Source organism: Botrytis cinerea, chromosome 12 (genome assembly GCF_000143535.2).
Source record: "Botrytis cinerea B05.10 chromosome 12, complete sequence".
NCBI lineage: Eukaryota > Fungi > Ascomycota > Leotiomycetes > Helotiales > Sclerotiniaceae > Botrytis > Botrytis cinerea.
The window spans coordinates 1,504,335-1,519,735 of NC_037321.1; the positions used below are offsets into that span (position 1 = coordinate 1,504,335).

At 44.3% G+C, this 15,401-nt stretch overlaps 5 protein-coding genes across 6 annotated transcripts; 3 read left to right on the top strand and 2 right to left on the bottom strand.

Moving 5' to 3' along the window:
* Positions 1-26: 26 nt before the first annotated feature.
* BCIN_12g04420 (hypothetical protein) lies at positions 27-2,925 on the bottom strand. Of its 2 annotated transcripts, XM_024696445.1 has the most exons (2): positions 1,701-2,925; positions 27-1,638 (listed from the first exon to the last, which is right to left on the bottom strand). In XM_024696445.1, exons 1-2 carry the CDS (start codon positions 2,860-2,862, stop codon positions 1,607-1,609), a joined length of 1,194 nt encoding a protein of 397 aa, XP_024552254.1. In that variant the 5' UTR covers positions 2,863-2,925; the 3' UTR covers positions 27-1,606. The 2 variants fall into 2 exon arrangements, with proteins under 2 accessions (XP_024552254.1, XP_024552255.1); XM_024696444.1 differs by having other exon boundaries at positions 28-2,925.
* A 489-nt stretch (positions 2,926-3,414) lies between these two features.
* On the top strand, positions 3,415-8,195 carry Bcrpo41. Its single transcript, XM_001545867.2, has 2 exons — positions 3,415-7,821; positions 7,874-8,195. The coding sequence occupies exons 1-2, from the start codon at positions 3,673-3,675 to the stop codon at positions 7,922-7,924; spliced, it is 4,200 nt and encodes a 1,399-aa protein (XP_001545917.2). The 5' UTR covers positions 3,415-3,672; the 3' UTR covers positions 7,925-8,195.
* A 433-nt stretch (positions 8,196-8,628) lies between these two features.
* Positions 8,629-9,853, top strand: BCIN_12g04440 (hypothetical protein). The gene is made up of 4 exons (XM_024696446.1): positions 8,629-8,735; positions 8,798-8,955; positions 9,008-9,106; positions 9,282-9,853. Exons 1-4 carry the CDS (start codon positions 8,692-8,694, stop codon positions 9,680-9,682), a joined length of 702 nt encoding a protein of 233 aa, XP_024552256.1. The 5' UTR covers positions 8,629-8,691; the 3' UTR covers positions 9,683-9,853.
* A 440-nt stretch (positions 9,854-10,293) lies between these two features.
* Positions 10,294-12,880, top strand: Bccef1. The gene is made up of 2 exons (XM_024696447.1): positions 10,294-12,358; positions 12,413-12,880. The coding sequence occupies exons 1-2, from the start codon at positions 10,337-10,339 to the stop codon at positions 12,740-12,742; spliced, it is 2,352 nt and encodes a 783-aa protein (XP_024552257.1). The 5' UTR covers positions 10,294-10,336; the 3' UTR covers positions 12,743-12,880.
* Positions 12,881-12,927: 47 nt separating this feature from the next.
* On the bottom strand, positions 12,928-15,262 carry BCIN_12g04460 (hypothetical protein). The gene is made up of 3 exons (XM_024696448.1): positions 14,737-15,262; positions 14,424-14,684; positions 12,928-14,370 (listed from the first exon to the last, which is right to left on the bottom strand). Exons 1-3 carry the CDS (start codon positions 15,135-15,137, stop codon positions 13,230-13,232), a joined length of 1,803 nt encoding a protein of 600 aa, XP_024552258.1. The 5' UTR covers positions 15,138-15,262; the 3' UTR covers positions 12,928-13,229.
* Positions 15,263-15,401: the final 139 nt, after the last annotated feature.

Sequence of the window (15,401 nt, forward strand, 5' to 3'; positions counted from 1 at the left end):
AATATCAAGTAATTGAAGAATGAATTTGTTAGAAACCCCGAAATTTGAGAAGTGTCCCATCAGTCTATACACTCACTGGTCCTTCCTGCTTCACAGCCACGCCGACAGGTTGATACTAGCTAGTGTTCTTTTTCTTCAACTCCCGGTGAGCTCTGATAACTGTACTGCGTAGATGGAGTGGAAGGTAACAAGCAATATTAACTGAAATCAAATAACCGGCTTTAATGCCCAAGCTGTCATCAAGTTCGTTCTAACAAATCATCGTTCATGTCGTAAATTCTTTACTCTTTCATTATCTCCTCTACCAAATTCATACATATTATATCATCCACGGATATTTGCATCGTCGCCTTGGCCAATCTCTTGCTGGGAGGCCATGGGAGAAAACTCTTACCCTAGGGGGTTTCCTCTACGTGTGACTGGATCCTTTTGATACTCATCACCATAGATCTGGTTAGATTCTTGATCAGTAACCATAGCACCATTCTCACTCAATTCAACATCATCATTCTGGCCAACGCCTTGCTCATAGTCAGCGATCATATTACCAGCAATTTTTTTCCATGCTTCATCTCCACCATGGCATCTCCGCCATAAAGAATGCCATTGCCCAGTTTTTTCAGGATTCGCAATTGCTTCTTGCTCAATACTTTTCTGCGCGACCATCAAGCAAGCTTTAATAGCTTCTGCAACATCACCTTCTAGTTTCACAGAGGGTTCTTCTTGGTCTAAATCTTCAATCCAAGTGTGTAATGCTTTAATACAGAGTTTCTGATGCCCGGTTTCTGCTACCCTTTGAAACACATATGCATACATGTCGGCTGACTGTGATTTCGACTGACGAAGAGGTAATCTCCAGATATCCCAAAAGGCTATCCACTGTTCATTTCGTGCATATAGTTGCATCAGTCGCATTCTAGATTCATCTGAAAAGGGGGGTGACTCGAGGTTTATCATTAGAGTATGGATGCGACGTTGAATTGGTGTCATTGCCTTTGTAGGTATTCCGAAAGAATCATTAACAGTCGCTTCCGGTTGAACAGTCATGATATCAAGGTCCGGAACACGTTCTGTGGCTTCTTGTAAAGTCACAAACATTTCTTCTGTGAAAATTTTGTGACCGCGTCTGTACATTGTTTGAATGACCTTCAATGCAAGCCGGGCATTAAGGCGTGAAGGAGCGGAGTTCGTATCTGAAGGGCCATGGACAGGTTCAAGTATGGTACGTATGATTCTGTGGTAATATTCATCAGATATATCACTATCGTCATTTTTCTTTCTTTCAAATCTTCTGAATAAGTTTATTAAATTCATGGTATGGAACCAAGGGTGTCCAATATCTCGAGCATAATGGAATAGCCAGAAGACATAATCCCACCTGAATGGAGCGGGGTGATGGGGTTCTCTGACACCACCCACAGCATCTTTAAAACACTTGAGGAAGGGTGTATCTCCGGGAGTATATCCTTTGCCCAAATCAAACATTGCCTGTTCCGCTGAGACATTCTCAAGATACATCCGCAAGTGGTGCAACAGAAAACTTTGCCAATCCAACTCTACGTTGCTAGCACAGTATTCCAAAACACTGTTCTTCGCCCTTTCGAATTCACCAAGGGAGAAGTCGGAAAGGACCGATTGCTGGAGTTCTGTTAGTCTTTTGTTTTCAATTGGCCCGTCTTGTTGTGGTGAGGATAAGATACCGTGTGGGTGATGGTCACTTGGAATGTCAGATTTTCTTTCTACCGAAGTATGAAATTGTCGAATCTGGGAAATTTGAAAACCTCGAGGTTTAACGGTTGATGCTGTAGTATGTTGTGAAGGTTGGGAATTCGATGTAGATATTGGTTCTCCAACCTCCGCATTTTCAACGACCTCTTCAACTTCGACTTCCGACTGACCAGACCTTCGCAAAATTCCACCCCATAGCTTTTCTAAATCGATCTCTTCCCTCTTCTCTTCGGTAAGCATTTGAACGACAATTCTTACACCATCGGTCCGTCTTCCAAAGCCCACAAAGCCATCACCTTCGGGTGTAGCATTTGCATGTATATCTGGGCTCTCAACCACTCCGATATCAACGCAAACCCAGCCCGTTCTTATACCATCATCGCCACTCTCATCACCCACGCTGCCTAAAAGCTTAGCTCTCCGCGATTTGCGTCTCAACTTCAACTTCAATTCATTTCTTCCCAATAGTCCATCTGCGCTTGGACGTAATTTATATGTACTTCTCAACCACCGACACAATCTATCTGCAGAGACATGTAAATGCTTTTCACTTCGCGCAGTTCCGATAAGCATGATCAAATTCGCTCCAAGTGCAGGCGGAGGGTCAAGCTTTCGTAGATCTAATATTGTAAGATTGTCAAGGCCTAGGTCGACTGAGATCTCTTGTAGCATGGGTTCGAGGATCGGAGGTGGCAAATCTGGTAGATCTGGAATTCTTTGGCGTTCAGAAAGGGTTTGAGGCGTTCTTTGAGGTGCTTCAACTTGTAGATACCATGGCACAGCAGAAATCGAATTCTCGACCTCTTCCCCCATTGCCTGGTTCTCATCCAAAAGGTCTCGATCTTCCAAAATATCCTGATCTTGGAAATTTTCTTTCTCAACCTCCTCTCTGCCTGCCTTATTCCCATCTAGAATCTCTCGGTCTTCCAAAACATCCTCATGCTTGGAAGCTTCATCCTGTTCGACCAATCGTGAATGAGATAAAAATCGAATTTGTTGCCTCGGAAGCCTATTCGCCTGAAGTTTACCAGACGCTGGCATAGTTCGAATTGGGAGCGATACAACATTTCGTAATAATGATAAGCGACATGATGCGCATCCAGTAGCTCTTATAGCTTTACTGACAACCATCATGAACAATTGGTGATGTCTGTAAACAACCAACTATAGCACGAAGGATTGTTGTTTCCAATTGCCTAGGTTAGACATTTTTTCTGGGGAAGATTTTAGCGAACATGCATCCAGTGAGATCTCGCGGGGCAAGCATCCGTTGCAATGTCCCGCAAGTAGGGTATAAAGTGAATTATCAGGTATGTTTATGCATTATGGGCAGGTACATACGAAGTATTGAAGAATTGATTGAGAACCTGGTTTCTTTCCACTTCTTATAAAGTACCAAAAGACACCTACCAGTAGAGCTCCAGGTACAATGTCGAAATAATGAGCCATGCAGCGAGGGCCATGCTGATCACGTGGTGATATGAGCAAGGCTGACGAGGTAGAGCTTTTATCAGTCTGTAAGGTGACTAGTCAGATAAGATGGCAGACACCTGTAATTGGCTGAAACCCACAAGGCTGATCGGATCACGGACGGCTAAACCCCGGCTATGACTGATTGGGCTCTTATCGAAGGCGACCCCTGTATCAGTTTCTGCTTATCCAGTCGGTACATACCAGGTCCAAAAAGAAGAAAAAAAATGTTCAATTTTGCCTTCAAACTGTGACCTATCCATCCTTCATTCACACATTGATCTCTGCTTTAGGTCTCAAAACCATTGTACATTTGCTATTTGTGAACTGTACTGATTATGAGCGCACTAGTTTTGCTTTTCGACTTTTAGAGATAGCCTTTTTTTTGTTACCACTCTTTTTTCTGTATATTGTTTTTCTTAGACATCACTCCGACTTCCCCTCATTCGAGTTTACCGTCCTCATCTTTCAAAAATGCTTGTACGAGCTGCAGGGCGAAAAGCTCGTGGCAACCCAATTGTTGATAGACTTAAACGCCAGCAACAAGCATATCTTCCTTTTCTATATCCAACTACCCATTCGAATCAAGCTGTGGCATGCCGGAATATTAATGTCGACTCAGGGCATCATGCGACTGGTTTGCGGAGAAAACGAACCTCGAGAGACAATGCTACAAAACCTCCATCGCGGTCATTAGCAACAGCCATAGATCAACCGTTCGAAGAAATTCCTTTTGAGAGGTTACATCATTCACCATCGCAAAATCATGCATCATTGCCATTTAGTATACCGAAACTTCAGACGCCAATCATAATCCCGGATGATAGCGCGGGAGCTCCCATAAGACATCGACGTGGAGGCAATGATGCGGTCGGTGGTACTAGTGAGGAAATTATAGCACTACTCGATGCTTGCCTTCAGGTTGGAAGGATAGAGCGTGCGAGTGTGATCTTTAAACGCCTAGCACAAATGGAGGAAGTCAACAGAGAGACTCTATTACAATTACAAAACCAATTCTTGCGAGCTGCAGTCCATGAAATTACGATGAAACCCACGGAGCATGCCACCCAGTTTTTGCATAAGTGGTTCGAACTCGAAGTACGAAACAAACATCTTCCACAAGATGCCTTGACTGTAGCATACATGCTGAAGGCTTCACTTCAATCACCTCCAGGCCAACGACGGGATAGACTGGTATCAAGATATATGGACATGGTCCAAGGAGAAGCTGGTTTGGAGGTTCTAGCATGCAATGTTTTGCTGCCCCACGAGCTGGACATCATCAACCACATTTGCCCCACATACAATCTAGCAGAGGGACTTGGAGATCTTCAAGATATTTTTGTCTCTGAGACGCCTAGAGCAGTAGATCCTTCCGACGGAGTTCTACAGTATGTCGAAAAAACAAGCACATCAGTTCCGGAAGTTCGTCAAACCGACCAAAAAGGTCTCGGACTTAAGTCATTGAGAAAAACCTTGTCGCTTTTCTCTTCTTTGCCATCTGCAGGATATGATATGTCAAAAATGAGCGAGGAACAGCAGAGGGCTATCCAAGCACAATTAGAAGAGGATGCTGTGCAGGCTGCCATAGACCGTTGGAGGGATGAGAGCGTGAATCTGACAAGATTAGGATTAAGTACCTCACTACAATCGAAATCACTAGGAGCGAGAATGTGGAAATGGCATGTAGCTTTGACAGATACCTTGAAAGAAGAATTAAAAGCCATTGACGAAGCAGAAATGAAGCAGCATCGAAGCACGGAAGATATAAGCAGATGCGAGTACGGGCCCTTCTTACGCTACCTACCGGCTGAGAAGCTCGCAGCGCTGACAATTATCGCTCATATGCACGCGTTGTCGTCTTCGGGAATCGACAAAGGACTTACACTATCCTTTTCCATCTTGCAAATTGCTAAGAGTGTAGAAGATGAGAGTATTTTTGAAACCATACAACAAAATATGGCAAAGCCCTCGTGGTCCGACAGCGTAGCCGACAGAGTTCGAACGCTCCGGATTCTCAAAGCGAAAGCACACGGTAATAGCGAATTAACTGATAACACCAACTCTACAAGCTTTTCGCCTGATGCTTTTGTTTCTTCGCAAATTCGTGCGCATGAGTGGTCTGTAGGAATTAAAGCCAAAGTTGGATCTTTCTTGTTGGAATCCTTACTGAAGGTTGCAAAAGTTCCAGTTACCATGGTACACCCTGAAACTAATGAGACTGTTACTCAAATGCAACCTGCCTTTTCTCATGCCCAGCAATACAGAATGGGTAGAAAGCTCGGTGTGATCAACGCCAATAAAGTCATTGTCGAGCAACTCAAGCGCGAGCCTGTTCATAGTCTTCTTGCAAAACATCTTCCCATGCTTGTAAAGCCTGAGCCATGGACTGGGTTTAGTTCTGGTGGCTTTCTTAAACATCCTGGAAGGGTAATGCGCGTTAAGAATGGAGATGCAGATCAAAGGAACTATGCGGATGCTGCTATTGATAGGGGAAATTTATCAACGGTTTTCAAAGGCCTCAACATACTGGGAGAGCAATCATGGAGAATCAACCAGCCAGTTTTTGATATTATGCTAGAGGCATGGAATTCCGGTGACGCAATTGCAAACCTTGCTCCGGATAAGCCAAAACTCGATTACCCCCCCGAGCCCGAGACCTCTTCCGACCCACTCGAACGCCGAAGATGGGTCACTGCAGTCAAGAAAGTTGAAAATTCTAAGTCAAGTTTTCATTCTCAACGCTGTTTCCAAAATTTCCAATTAGAAATCGCTAGAGCTCTACGCGATAAAACCTTCTACTTCCCACACAACGTGGATTTTCGAGGAAGAGCATATCCAATTCCTCCCTACCTTAATCACATGGGAGCAGATCATTGTCGAGGACTTATGATGTTTGGGACCGGGAAGGCGCTTGGTAATTCTGGTCTAAGGTGGCTCAAAGTTCACCTCGCCAACGTATACGGATTCGATAAAGCGAGTCTTCAAGAGAGAGAAGAATTCGCAAGCAAAAACATAGATGAAATTTACGACTCAGCAACAAACCCATTGGGAGGCAAAAGATGGTGGCTACAGGCCGAAGATCCGTGGCAATGCTTAGCAGCATGCATGGAATTCAAGAACGCGCTTGAATCTGGAGACCCAGCTAGTTTCGTCTCGTATTTACCTGTTCACCAGGATGGTACATGTAATGGTCTTCAACATTACGCAGCCTTAGGTGGTGACGTATGGGGTGCCCAGCAAGTTAATCTTGAGCCTGGTGATCGCCCGGCGGATGTCTATACTGCAGTCGCAGATCTTGTGAAGGAGAGTATCGCAAAAGATCTGCTTGCCGGCCAACCCAAAGCTAAAATTTTGAACGGAAAAATAACTCGTAAGGTTGTCAAACAAACCGTTATGACTAATGTCTATGGAGTTACCTTCATTGGAGCTAAGGCACAAGTCCGAAAACAACTTGTGGCAGCCCACAAAGATTTACCTGATAACGACGAAATTAATCCCGGAACTCTAGCCTCTTACGTGGTCACTAAAATCTTTACCGCTCTTTCCACTATGTTTAAGGGAGCCCACGACATTCAGTACTGGCTTGGAGATTGTGCGTCCCGAATCTCAAATAGTTTAACACCTGAACAAATTGAGAGGATAGTCGCACAAGCTTCAGAGCAAGAAGGACGTCCTTCTAAACGAGCTGCATTAGCTTTAGATGAAATTTCTCAATTTAAATCCAGTGTGATTTGGACAACGCCTTTGAACTTGCCAGTTGTCCAACCTTACCGAACCCACAAATCACGGCTAGTACGCACAAACCTTCAACTTCTCAGCTTATCTGAACCACATCGATCGGACCCTGTCAGTAGTCGTAAACAACTCCAAGCGTTTCCTCCGAATTTCATTCACTCTCTAGATGCAACGCACATGCTTCTTTCAGCAGTGAAATGTAATGAAGCAAAATTGGCGTTTGCAGCTGTTCATGATTCATTTTGGACACACGCTGCTGATATCGACACTATGAACACATTTTTAAGAGATGCCTTCATCGAAATTCATAGTGACGATGTTATTGGACGTTTGGCAGCAGAAATGACTACTCGGTACAAGGATTATATGCAACTTGTGAAAGTCAAGTCAGGAACTCTAGCATTCACTAAGATTTCTCAATATCGCAAATCCCTCAAGTCAAGTGAGAGGGATAAGAACAGCGAATTATTGAGGGAGGTAAAGAGGCTGCGCCTTCTTAGGTCATCCAACCCAGAAGAAGTAGAAGAAGGGAAGAGCATGGTTACATCAGCCAGTATATACGAGGTTATGGCGGGTGAGGTTGAGTTGGATCCGGAATTAGATGTTAAAACCGTGGGTTTGGGAAACATGGTCAACTCAAGGTCAGCTAAAGAACACGATGCCGTATCTAGCTGGGATACCGGCGCTACGGACGAAGCCTTAGAGGAAGCTTTAGAAGATAACCCAAACATTGAATTGGAGGCAGCGGAAGAGATTTCAGAAGAGGCAGAATTAGAAACCGCACCCAAAGATAAATTTGAGTCCTCAATGAAGCCGAAGTCTCGAACAACTCAAACTTTCCAATTGGTTTGGCTTCCACTGAAGTTCGCCCCTATTCCTAAAAAGGTAAGCACACATTCTAAACCATAAAACTGGCTGAAGACTAATTTCAATGCAGGGAGCGTTCGATGTGACACGGCTTAAGCAAAGTCAATATTTCTTCTCTTAACGGAGATGACAATGGATTTGTTCCGTCTGGGATATGATTTCGGGTGCCGGCTGCATTCCGGTAAGGTGAGCTTTGAAGAGCAGGATACACATTTTGGATTGAATTCCTCGGCAAATACTTTTATTTTAGCATAGCGAGGGCGTTTACGTTACAAGGCGTTGAAAACTAATGGAATGGCTGGCAATGTATGATTAACGTGTAAGCTCAACGTTCTTCTTTCACATGAAGGAATTATATAGAATGTGCAAAATCAGAAAACACATTACCCACAACTATGACGAAGATATCCTGTTGAAAGTTATAGTTTACGCTTGACAATTTGAGCCTCCAAATCCGGGGTTGAGCTTCCATCTAGTTATTTCATGAGTCCCTCGTATCAAATTGTATGACAACCGTGATGACAACCACTGAAGAGTGATCTTGGTAACACACAACACACAACACACTTGGATACGAGAATTGATTTGCGTAAGCAATGTCAATCTTTCATGACACAAATAACAAGATCGTACAAGCCTTTTCAGCTGACGATCTAGCTTGGTAAGACAAGCCTGATGCGTAGGTGTGTTTCCCCGTTGAGTTTGTGAATGTGATGATCCATTCCGCGAGGTAGCGAGGCATGATTCGTGGAAGGAACGAGACTCAATGGCTGGCTGATGATATATATACGGCTCGTCTCCTCCGCAATATGGATTCTTCAAATCGATCAAGACAATAACTCTCAGATAACTTCTACGCGATAGACGTTCCAAAACAAGACTTTTATCATGTATCATCTTTACACTATCGGTTTCCTTTTGTTGACTGCAGTGTAAGTGCAATTTGAGCCTTTTCACATATTGAGAAATGTACAAATACTGACACCGATTCCAGACAAAGCGCCTACTGTATCCCCGAAGCCCTTCGCCATCGTTCTGAAACATGTGCGCCAAGCTTGATAACTACTACCTACATTAGTACTATCTCGACGGTCAAGACAGTTCCGCATTCTTGCTATACTCGCTCGATTACCACTATTCAGAGCTCTTTCCGTACGCCATTGTTCTTCCTTTAAGTAATATCAGCTGACTGATATTACAATAGCTTGCTCAGGAACAAAAACCTTTAGCCCTGCTACATGTGGTCCCGTGCCATTGTGTATTCTTTTATCAACAACTACAATTACAGTGCCGCCCAGTGATAGTATGCTTAACCAGTTCATTAACTCCTTCTGATTCCTCGATTGTGTTCCCTGGTACAGGTTACACTTTTGTATTTCTTTCTATGCGGATCTTTTGCTTTTCTTTGCGGTCTCACCTATTCGCTCCACACTGCCATCATGTCCTTTATTGATGGGCAATACTGACAATCCGTACAGAATGTTGTGTAGCAACTCCAACAGTAACAGTTCCAGGCGCATGTGCGAAATGCCAAACAGGTTGCGCCACAGATTTGACGACGGTCACTGTCACTGAAGGTGCAGCACCGCTATCCTACAATCCGGGCGGTCCTCAATTGCCTCCAACAAAAAGACAGGGAGGTCCAATCATTCCATGCACGTCTACTCTAAGCCAGTTGAAACATTTTACCCATGGACCTACAAAAACACTCTTTCCATCTACAGTCACAGATACTAGCAGCGTAGATTGTGCAGGCTGTGGCGCTTTGAGTGTTCAGCCTATTGGAGGTGTCGGTCCTGCTGTGATTTTTACGACAACCGTAAAGGCAGATGTGCCAACTACTACTACGGCTTTCGTTTGCTCTACAACGCCGGCGTAGGTTTGGTGGGAATTTGGAATAGGGGGGGGGGGGGCTTTCTTGGAAATCTTTGTTTGATGCTTGAACTTAAGCTCATTGCTACACTCGCTTTGCAGACAAACAGACAGGGAAAGATTGATCATAAAATTTGCAATAGAGTCAAACTCACGATTACATACCGCTCCTTTTACAATACAAGCTTCAGCCTTTTTGACTTGGCAATGCAATATGACATGATACGTGAGCTTACTGGAATGTGAAACGCTTCTGCCTGGGTTGCGATTCCAATAAACTGTTCCTGGGGAAATTCCTAAGCTGGAATTCTATGGCTGATATCCTCGTAGTCATCATCGGCGTTGGCTTTTGATCATCACATCACCGTATCGTATAAGAAAAATGCATGACTGCGAAAGACGAAGATCGTTTCCGTGACCGTAGAAGATGAGAACATTAGTGAACGTCTAAACATTTCATCCGTAGGTCACTCCTATAAAACACAAAGTCGATGAAGCTGAAGGACCGACGTCGAAAATCAATCACGTGAGGACCGTAGTAGATATCTCGCGCTAGTGATTGGCAAGGTCCCAAGATTTATTTCTCGCGACTCAAGCTTCCAGGCGCATCAACATAAAGCAGAGGCCAGGCAAGACAAAATCAACAACTTCAAACGCCAAAATGCCAGTTGTCAAAGGTGGAGTTTGGACTAATATCGAAGATGAAATTCTAAAAGCAAGTGTTTCGAAATATGGATTGAACCAATGGGCTCGAGTTTCCTCACTTCTAGCAAGAAAAACACCAAAACAATGTAAAGCGAGGTGGAGCGAATGGTTAGATCCAGGCATTCGCAAAATAGAATGGAGCAAGGAAGAGGATGAAAAATTGTTGCACTTGGCGAAGTTGATGCCAACGCAATGGCGAACTATTGCTCCTATTGTCGGACGAACCGCGACCCAATGCCTCGAAAGGTACCAGAAATTACTCGATGAAGCAGAACAGAAAGAGGCTGGAGAGTTCGGACTCGGTGGACCTGATGGCGGAGAAAACAAAGCACCATCTGCGGATGATGTACGCAGATTGCGACCTGGGGAAGTCGATCCAGATCCAGAATCGAAACCTGCGAGACCAGATACCGTTGATTTAGATGAGGATGAAAAAGAAATGCTGAGTGAAGCTCGTGCCCGTTTAGCGAATACACAGGGTAAGAAGGCGAAGAGGAAGGCTCGCGAACGTCAATTGGAAGAGACGAGGAGGTTGGCCGTTTTGCAGAAGCGCAGAGAGCTTAAAAATGCTGGCATTAATATCAAAGTGGTCAATCGGAAGAAGGGGATGATGGATTACAATGCCGATATACCTTTTGAAAAAGCCCCCGCTCCTGGATTTTACGATACTGGTGATGAATCTATCCAAAACGAAAAGCAAAGAGCAGCTTTCGATCCACGAAAACAGCAACTTGCAATTAAGCGCAAAGGAGAACAAGATGATAACCAGGATCCAAAACGACAAAAGAATGATAAAAACGCTCCATCAGCATCCTATCAAGCGGCCATGAAAGCTGGACAGATGCAGAAAATTCGAGAAGCAGAACAGAGTAGTAAGAGACGGGCGTTGGTCCTACCAGCACCCCAGGTTGGTGAGGGGGAACTGGAGGAAATTGTAAAGATGGGTATGATAGGGGAGAGGGCGAACATAATTGCAAGGTCGAGCGAGAATGATGCAACAAGAGGACTTGTGAATACGTATTCGACTATCAACAGTGGAGCACCAATTCGAACACCGCGAGCCCCGGCACAAGAGGACCATATTGCCAATGAAATACGAAATATCAGAGCTCTAACCGAGACGCAATCATCACTTTTAGGAGGAGAAAATACACCTTTGCACGAAGGATCTGGTAGCACAGGGTTTGATGGCGTTACTCCTCGAAGACATCAAATGGAAACACCTAATCCTATGGCAACCCCTTTTCGTGCAAATGGAATCGGTGCAACTCCTGCAAGAAATGGTGTAGGAGCTACACCAATGCGAACTCCTCGAGATAGTTTTGCACTGAATGCAGATGGTGAGATGGAGTTGGTTGGGAGAACACCTCAAGATCTAAAAATCAGAGACATGACCCTTAAAAATTCATTGAAAGCTGGTCTTGCATCTTTACCAAAGCCAAAGGATACCGAGTGGGAGTTAGAATTACCGGAAGAGCAGCAAGAAAATTTTGGTGTTCAAGAATTATCCGAGGAAGACGCAGAGCTCAGGGACAGAAGGAACCAACAAATCCGAGAAGCTCGAGAACAACTAGAATTCAAAAGAAGAACACAAGTTTTACAAAGAGGGTTGCCTCGGCCATCAGTCATCGATATCAACGCATTAATGAAAACTGTGGAGAATATCGAAGATACAATCGAAGGTTCTATTGAAAGAGAAGCAGCTTTATTGATTGCAAATGATGCACTCCAGTACCCAACGCCTGGAGCCAAAGTCAGAGGCACCTCGAAAGCCATTGATGTGTTTGAGGATGATGATCTTTCGCAAGCACGATTACAGTTGTTGATGGAAGTTCCTAAGGACTTGGTAGAGCAAGGATCGGATGCTTTCAGAGCGGCATGGGACGAAGCCCATAAATCATCGTTATTGCCTGGATTAAGCGGATACGATTCTGATGATGAGATTGATGAGCACCAGATGCTTCTAGATGCTTTTGACGTAAGCCCTGAATTCCTACCAGTTTTGTCGCTTCAATCACTAACAATTTACCAGAATGTTCAAGAATCCATCGTCGCTGCTGCTGAGAAGGGCAACAAATCCGAAAAGAAACTCGCTCTCCATCTTGGCGGTTACCAACAAAGAGCTAAAACTTTACGTCAAAAAATTGGCGAGGCAGCTGACGCTTTGTCTAAAGCTAGTTATTCCTTAGATGCGTTCAAAACGTTACAGATCTCAGAAGACGTAGCCATCTCGAGGAGATTAGAAGACTTGAGGGAGAGAGTGGGCTTTGTTTCCAAGCGTGAGAGAGAAGCTCAAGAACTATATAGAGAGAGAAAAGAGGAGTTGACGAATTTGACGGATGGTGTGAATGGTTTTCATTGAGGATGAGAACGGAAATGAGAAATTTGTAATATATGGAGACATTGTCTTCAATGAATGGCGTGGCGTGGACATGAATAATTTATTTTGAGGCTTAGCGGAACTTGAAGCCGGGTAAAAATGCAATGTATGATATCCCCATTTGAGATTAATTCTTTCAAATCTGTGCAAAACCCTCAGTAGGTAAGTGATGTGAATTGCTTAAGCTGTCTATCTATATGATGTATCCGTCTGCCCGTCTACCTATCTATCACAAATGTTGGCCGTTCATCTCGTATCTCATGTTCAGTCCTCGGCTCTGTGGACCCCCTTTCTGTCTTCGTACCAATGCAAATGCAAATGCCCATACTGATGCTCGCTACTCTATTTCCCAAATAAAACGAAACAAAATAAAGTAAAACTGATGCAATCGATCAACGCAAATACCGCCCGCAGCTTCATCCCAACCTCAAACCCCCACTCCGATCCCTATAATCCAAAGACGCGTACCTCAACCCGCCAAATCAGCAGCCGATTCCTCGACCAAAACTTGATTTTCTTCCATACACTCCACCGTTCCGGCCAGAATGCCCGCTCCGATAATACTTCCATACATACACGCTTCTAGCACGATTCTCTTGCCGCCTCCGTCGGAGCCGAATTCCTTGCGCATGATGTCGTCGAGATACGTTTGGCAATCTGCGAGATAGTCTTGGAAGTGGGAGATGCAGGAGCCGGTGTAGCCTACGAGGAGTTCTGTTGTATTTTCTGAGGCGTGGATGGGATTCGCTTGGTTTGGATTTGTTGTTTCTGGAGCGTTTTGGGGAGATGGGGGGAAGCGAAGTTCGTCGGCTGCAGCGAGAAGACCGATGATAGCAGCAGCTACCATGCCTGCTGCGCGCTTCTCGATTTTCTTGGCTACGTTTACAACTACGTTTGCTAATTCCGGAGTCCAGGTTCTGCGTTTCTCGCTAGTTGGATCCACGGGAAATGGCATGGCGAGATCGAGTGACTGGCATAGTTGATCTTCCCTTCCTACTTTAGCTAGGATACTTGCATCGAGAGCGTTTCGTCTGTGGAGAACTGTTGGAAGGGCTTCTAATGGTAGATGCAGTTGGGTCGTGAAATAGTCGAGGATGATGAGACGGCCCAGTTCGCCGAGGTATTTGCCACCGGTCATGTATTCGAAGGGCATGAAACCTGGAGTCTCGCTTTCGGCGTCGAGAATCTTGTCCCATTTCGTGATGAAGTTCAGGGTGTGAAGAGGAGGAGCTGTACCATTGATGGACCATTCGGTGTTGATTATGACTTTGGGGTCTTTCTGTTTATGCTCGATGGTGTTTAAGGTAAGGGATGGATATTTTGTGACATGAAGTTTGGATATTGAAAGTGGAATAGTGGCATTACAACCGGTGCCAACAATGAGACCCATGGCCACCTTCTGATACGGGGTACGTTGCTGTCGGTGGAAGGATACCAGGCTTGCAACGGCGTCGTTTACTATGGCAGTTATTTTGATGCGGGGAAGATGGGGCAAGGTTGCAGTTGATATTTTGTAGCCTTTGAGAAGCTGCTCGCCAAGGTTGAGATTTGAAGTCATCGCAAATCCTTTGCCCATAGACATTAAAATTGCGTCTGATAATTTATTTTGGCTGTCCATATGTTAGTGGCCACTCTTCTGATAATGACATAAAGGGTATCAAACATCATTGGGAAACTCATTGTTACGCCCATTGGCAACTCAGAAGGCAGCTGTAAGCCCCATTCGTCAACTCCATCCCGAACAACTTCCGCAATACACTTTCCAATCCACACGAACAGTTCGTCTGCATTGTTGTATTTGTGATCTTCACCAATTTGCCATGACTTCTCAAGTAACCTATCAATTTTACCTGGTAATGCTAAACCATTTTGAATAGAAGGGCCAAGTAACTTTATGAACCCAACTCTCAGATTTGATCCGCCGCTATTGTAGGTCAGATACAAATCATCTTACAGTCTGGTACAAGGGAACTCACATATCGATTGCTAAATATCTCCCCTTTCCCTCAAGATCTGGTCTCAGCACCTCTTCAGAAATGGGTGTTGGTAAAAACTGATTGGTAGATTCCTTTGCCAACGTCTTGAACGTCTCACAGAGACTCCTGGCTAATGCATGAATCTTATTAATATCCACGTCGAGAGGTGCAAGGACCTGGTCAAGAACGGTTGAATTTAAAGTCATAATTTCGATAAGCGAGCTAGCTGACTGTAGCTGAGTGAGATGGATGATCGAGTGGTGAGAGGCTTGTTTTGAGAAACGTGTTTGTATGGTGTGTGAATCTCCGACTTTGAGATGTTTATCAATATTCAAATCAAATTGTAAGGAAAGTTTAGATAGATGAGGTTGACTTGTATGCTTTGTCTCGCTAGTGCACATTCAGGGAGAGTGAATGAGATGTACCGCCATGCGTATGGTACAGTGAATGATATAATTTTTTTGTGATGTTAGTGATTCAAAATGTTATGATAGGTGGATTATATTACACATGGATCCATCTGGGCAAAGAGGAGAGATCCGAAAAGATAGTCTGTATGGATATCATGACAAAAGTCTAGGTAAGCACATGAAGGAGAAAGGAGAAGATTCAAAGCATGTACCCGATGAGTACTAACTCCTTTCATGAGTGCCCGCTTAGGTCAG

Coding starts and splice junctions, on each gene's coding strand:
- BCIN_12g04420 (XM_024696444.1), bottom strand. CDS start 2,862: ATGATGGTTGTCAGTAAAGCTATAAGAGCTACTGGATGCGCATCATGT.
- Bcrpo41 (XM_001545867.2), top strand. CDS start 3,673: ATGCTTGTACGAGCTGCAGGGCGAAAAGCTCGTGGCAACCCAATTGTT. Junction 7,822..7,873: donor TCGCCCCTATTCCTAAAAAG/GTAAGCACACAT, acceptor ATTTCAATGCAG/GGAGCGTTCGATGTGACACG.
- BCIN_12g04440 (XM_024696446.1), top strand. CDS start 8,692: ATGTATCATCTTTACACTATCGGTTTCCTTTTGTTGACTGCAGT. Junction 8,736..8,797: donor TTCCTTTTGTTGACTGCAGT/GTAAGTGCAATT, acceptor CACCGATTCCAG/ACAAAGCGCCTACTGTATCC. Junction 8,956..9,007: donor CACTATTCAGAGCTCTTTCC/GTACGCCATTGT, acceptor ATATTACAATAG/CTTGCTCAGGAACAAAAACC.
- Bccef1 (XM_024696447.1), top strand. CDS start 10,337: ATGCCAGTTGTCAAAGGTGGAGTTTGGACTAATATCGAAGATGAAATT. Junction 12,359..12,412: donor TGCTTCTAGATGCTTTTGAC/GTAAGCCCTGAA, acceptor ACAATTTACCAG/AATGTTCAAGAATCCATCGT.
- BCIN_12g04460 (XM_024696448.1), bottom strand. CDS start 15,137: ATGTGCACTAGCGAGACAAAGCATACAAGTCAACCTCATCTATCTAAA. Junction 14,685..14,736: donor AGATATTTAGCAATCGATAT/GTGAGTTCCCTT, acceptor GACCTACAATAG/CGGCGGATCAAATCTGAGAG. Junction 14,371..14,423: donor ACAATGAGTTTCCCAATGAT/GTTTGATACCCT, acceptor ACATATGGACAG/CCAAAATAAATTATCAGACG.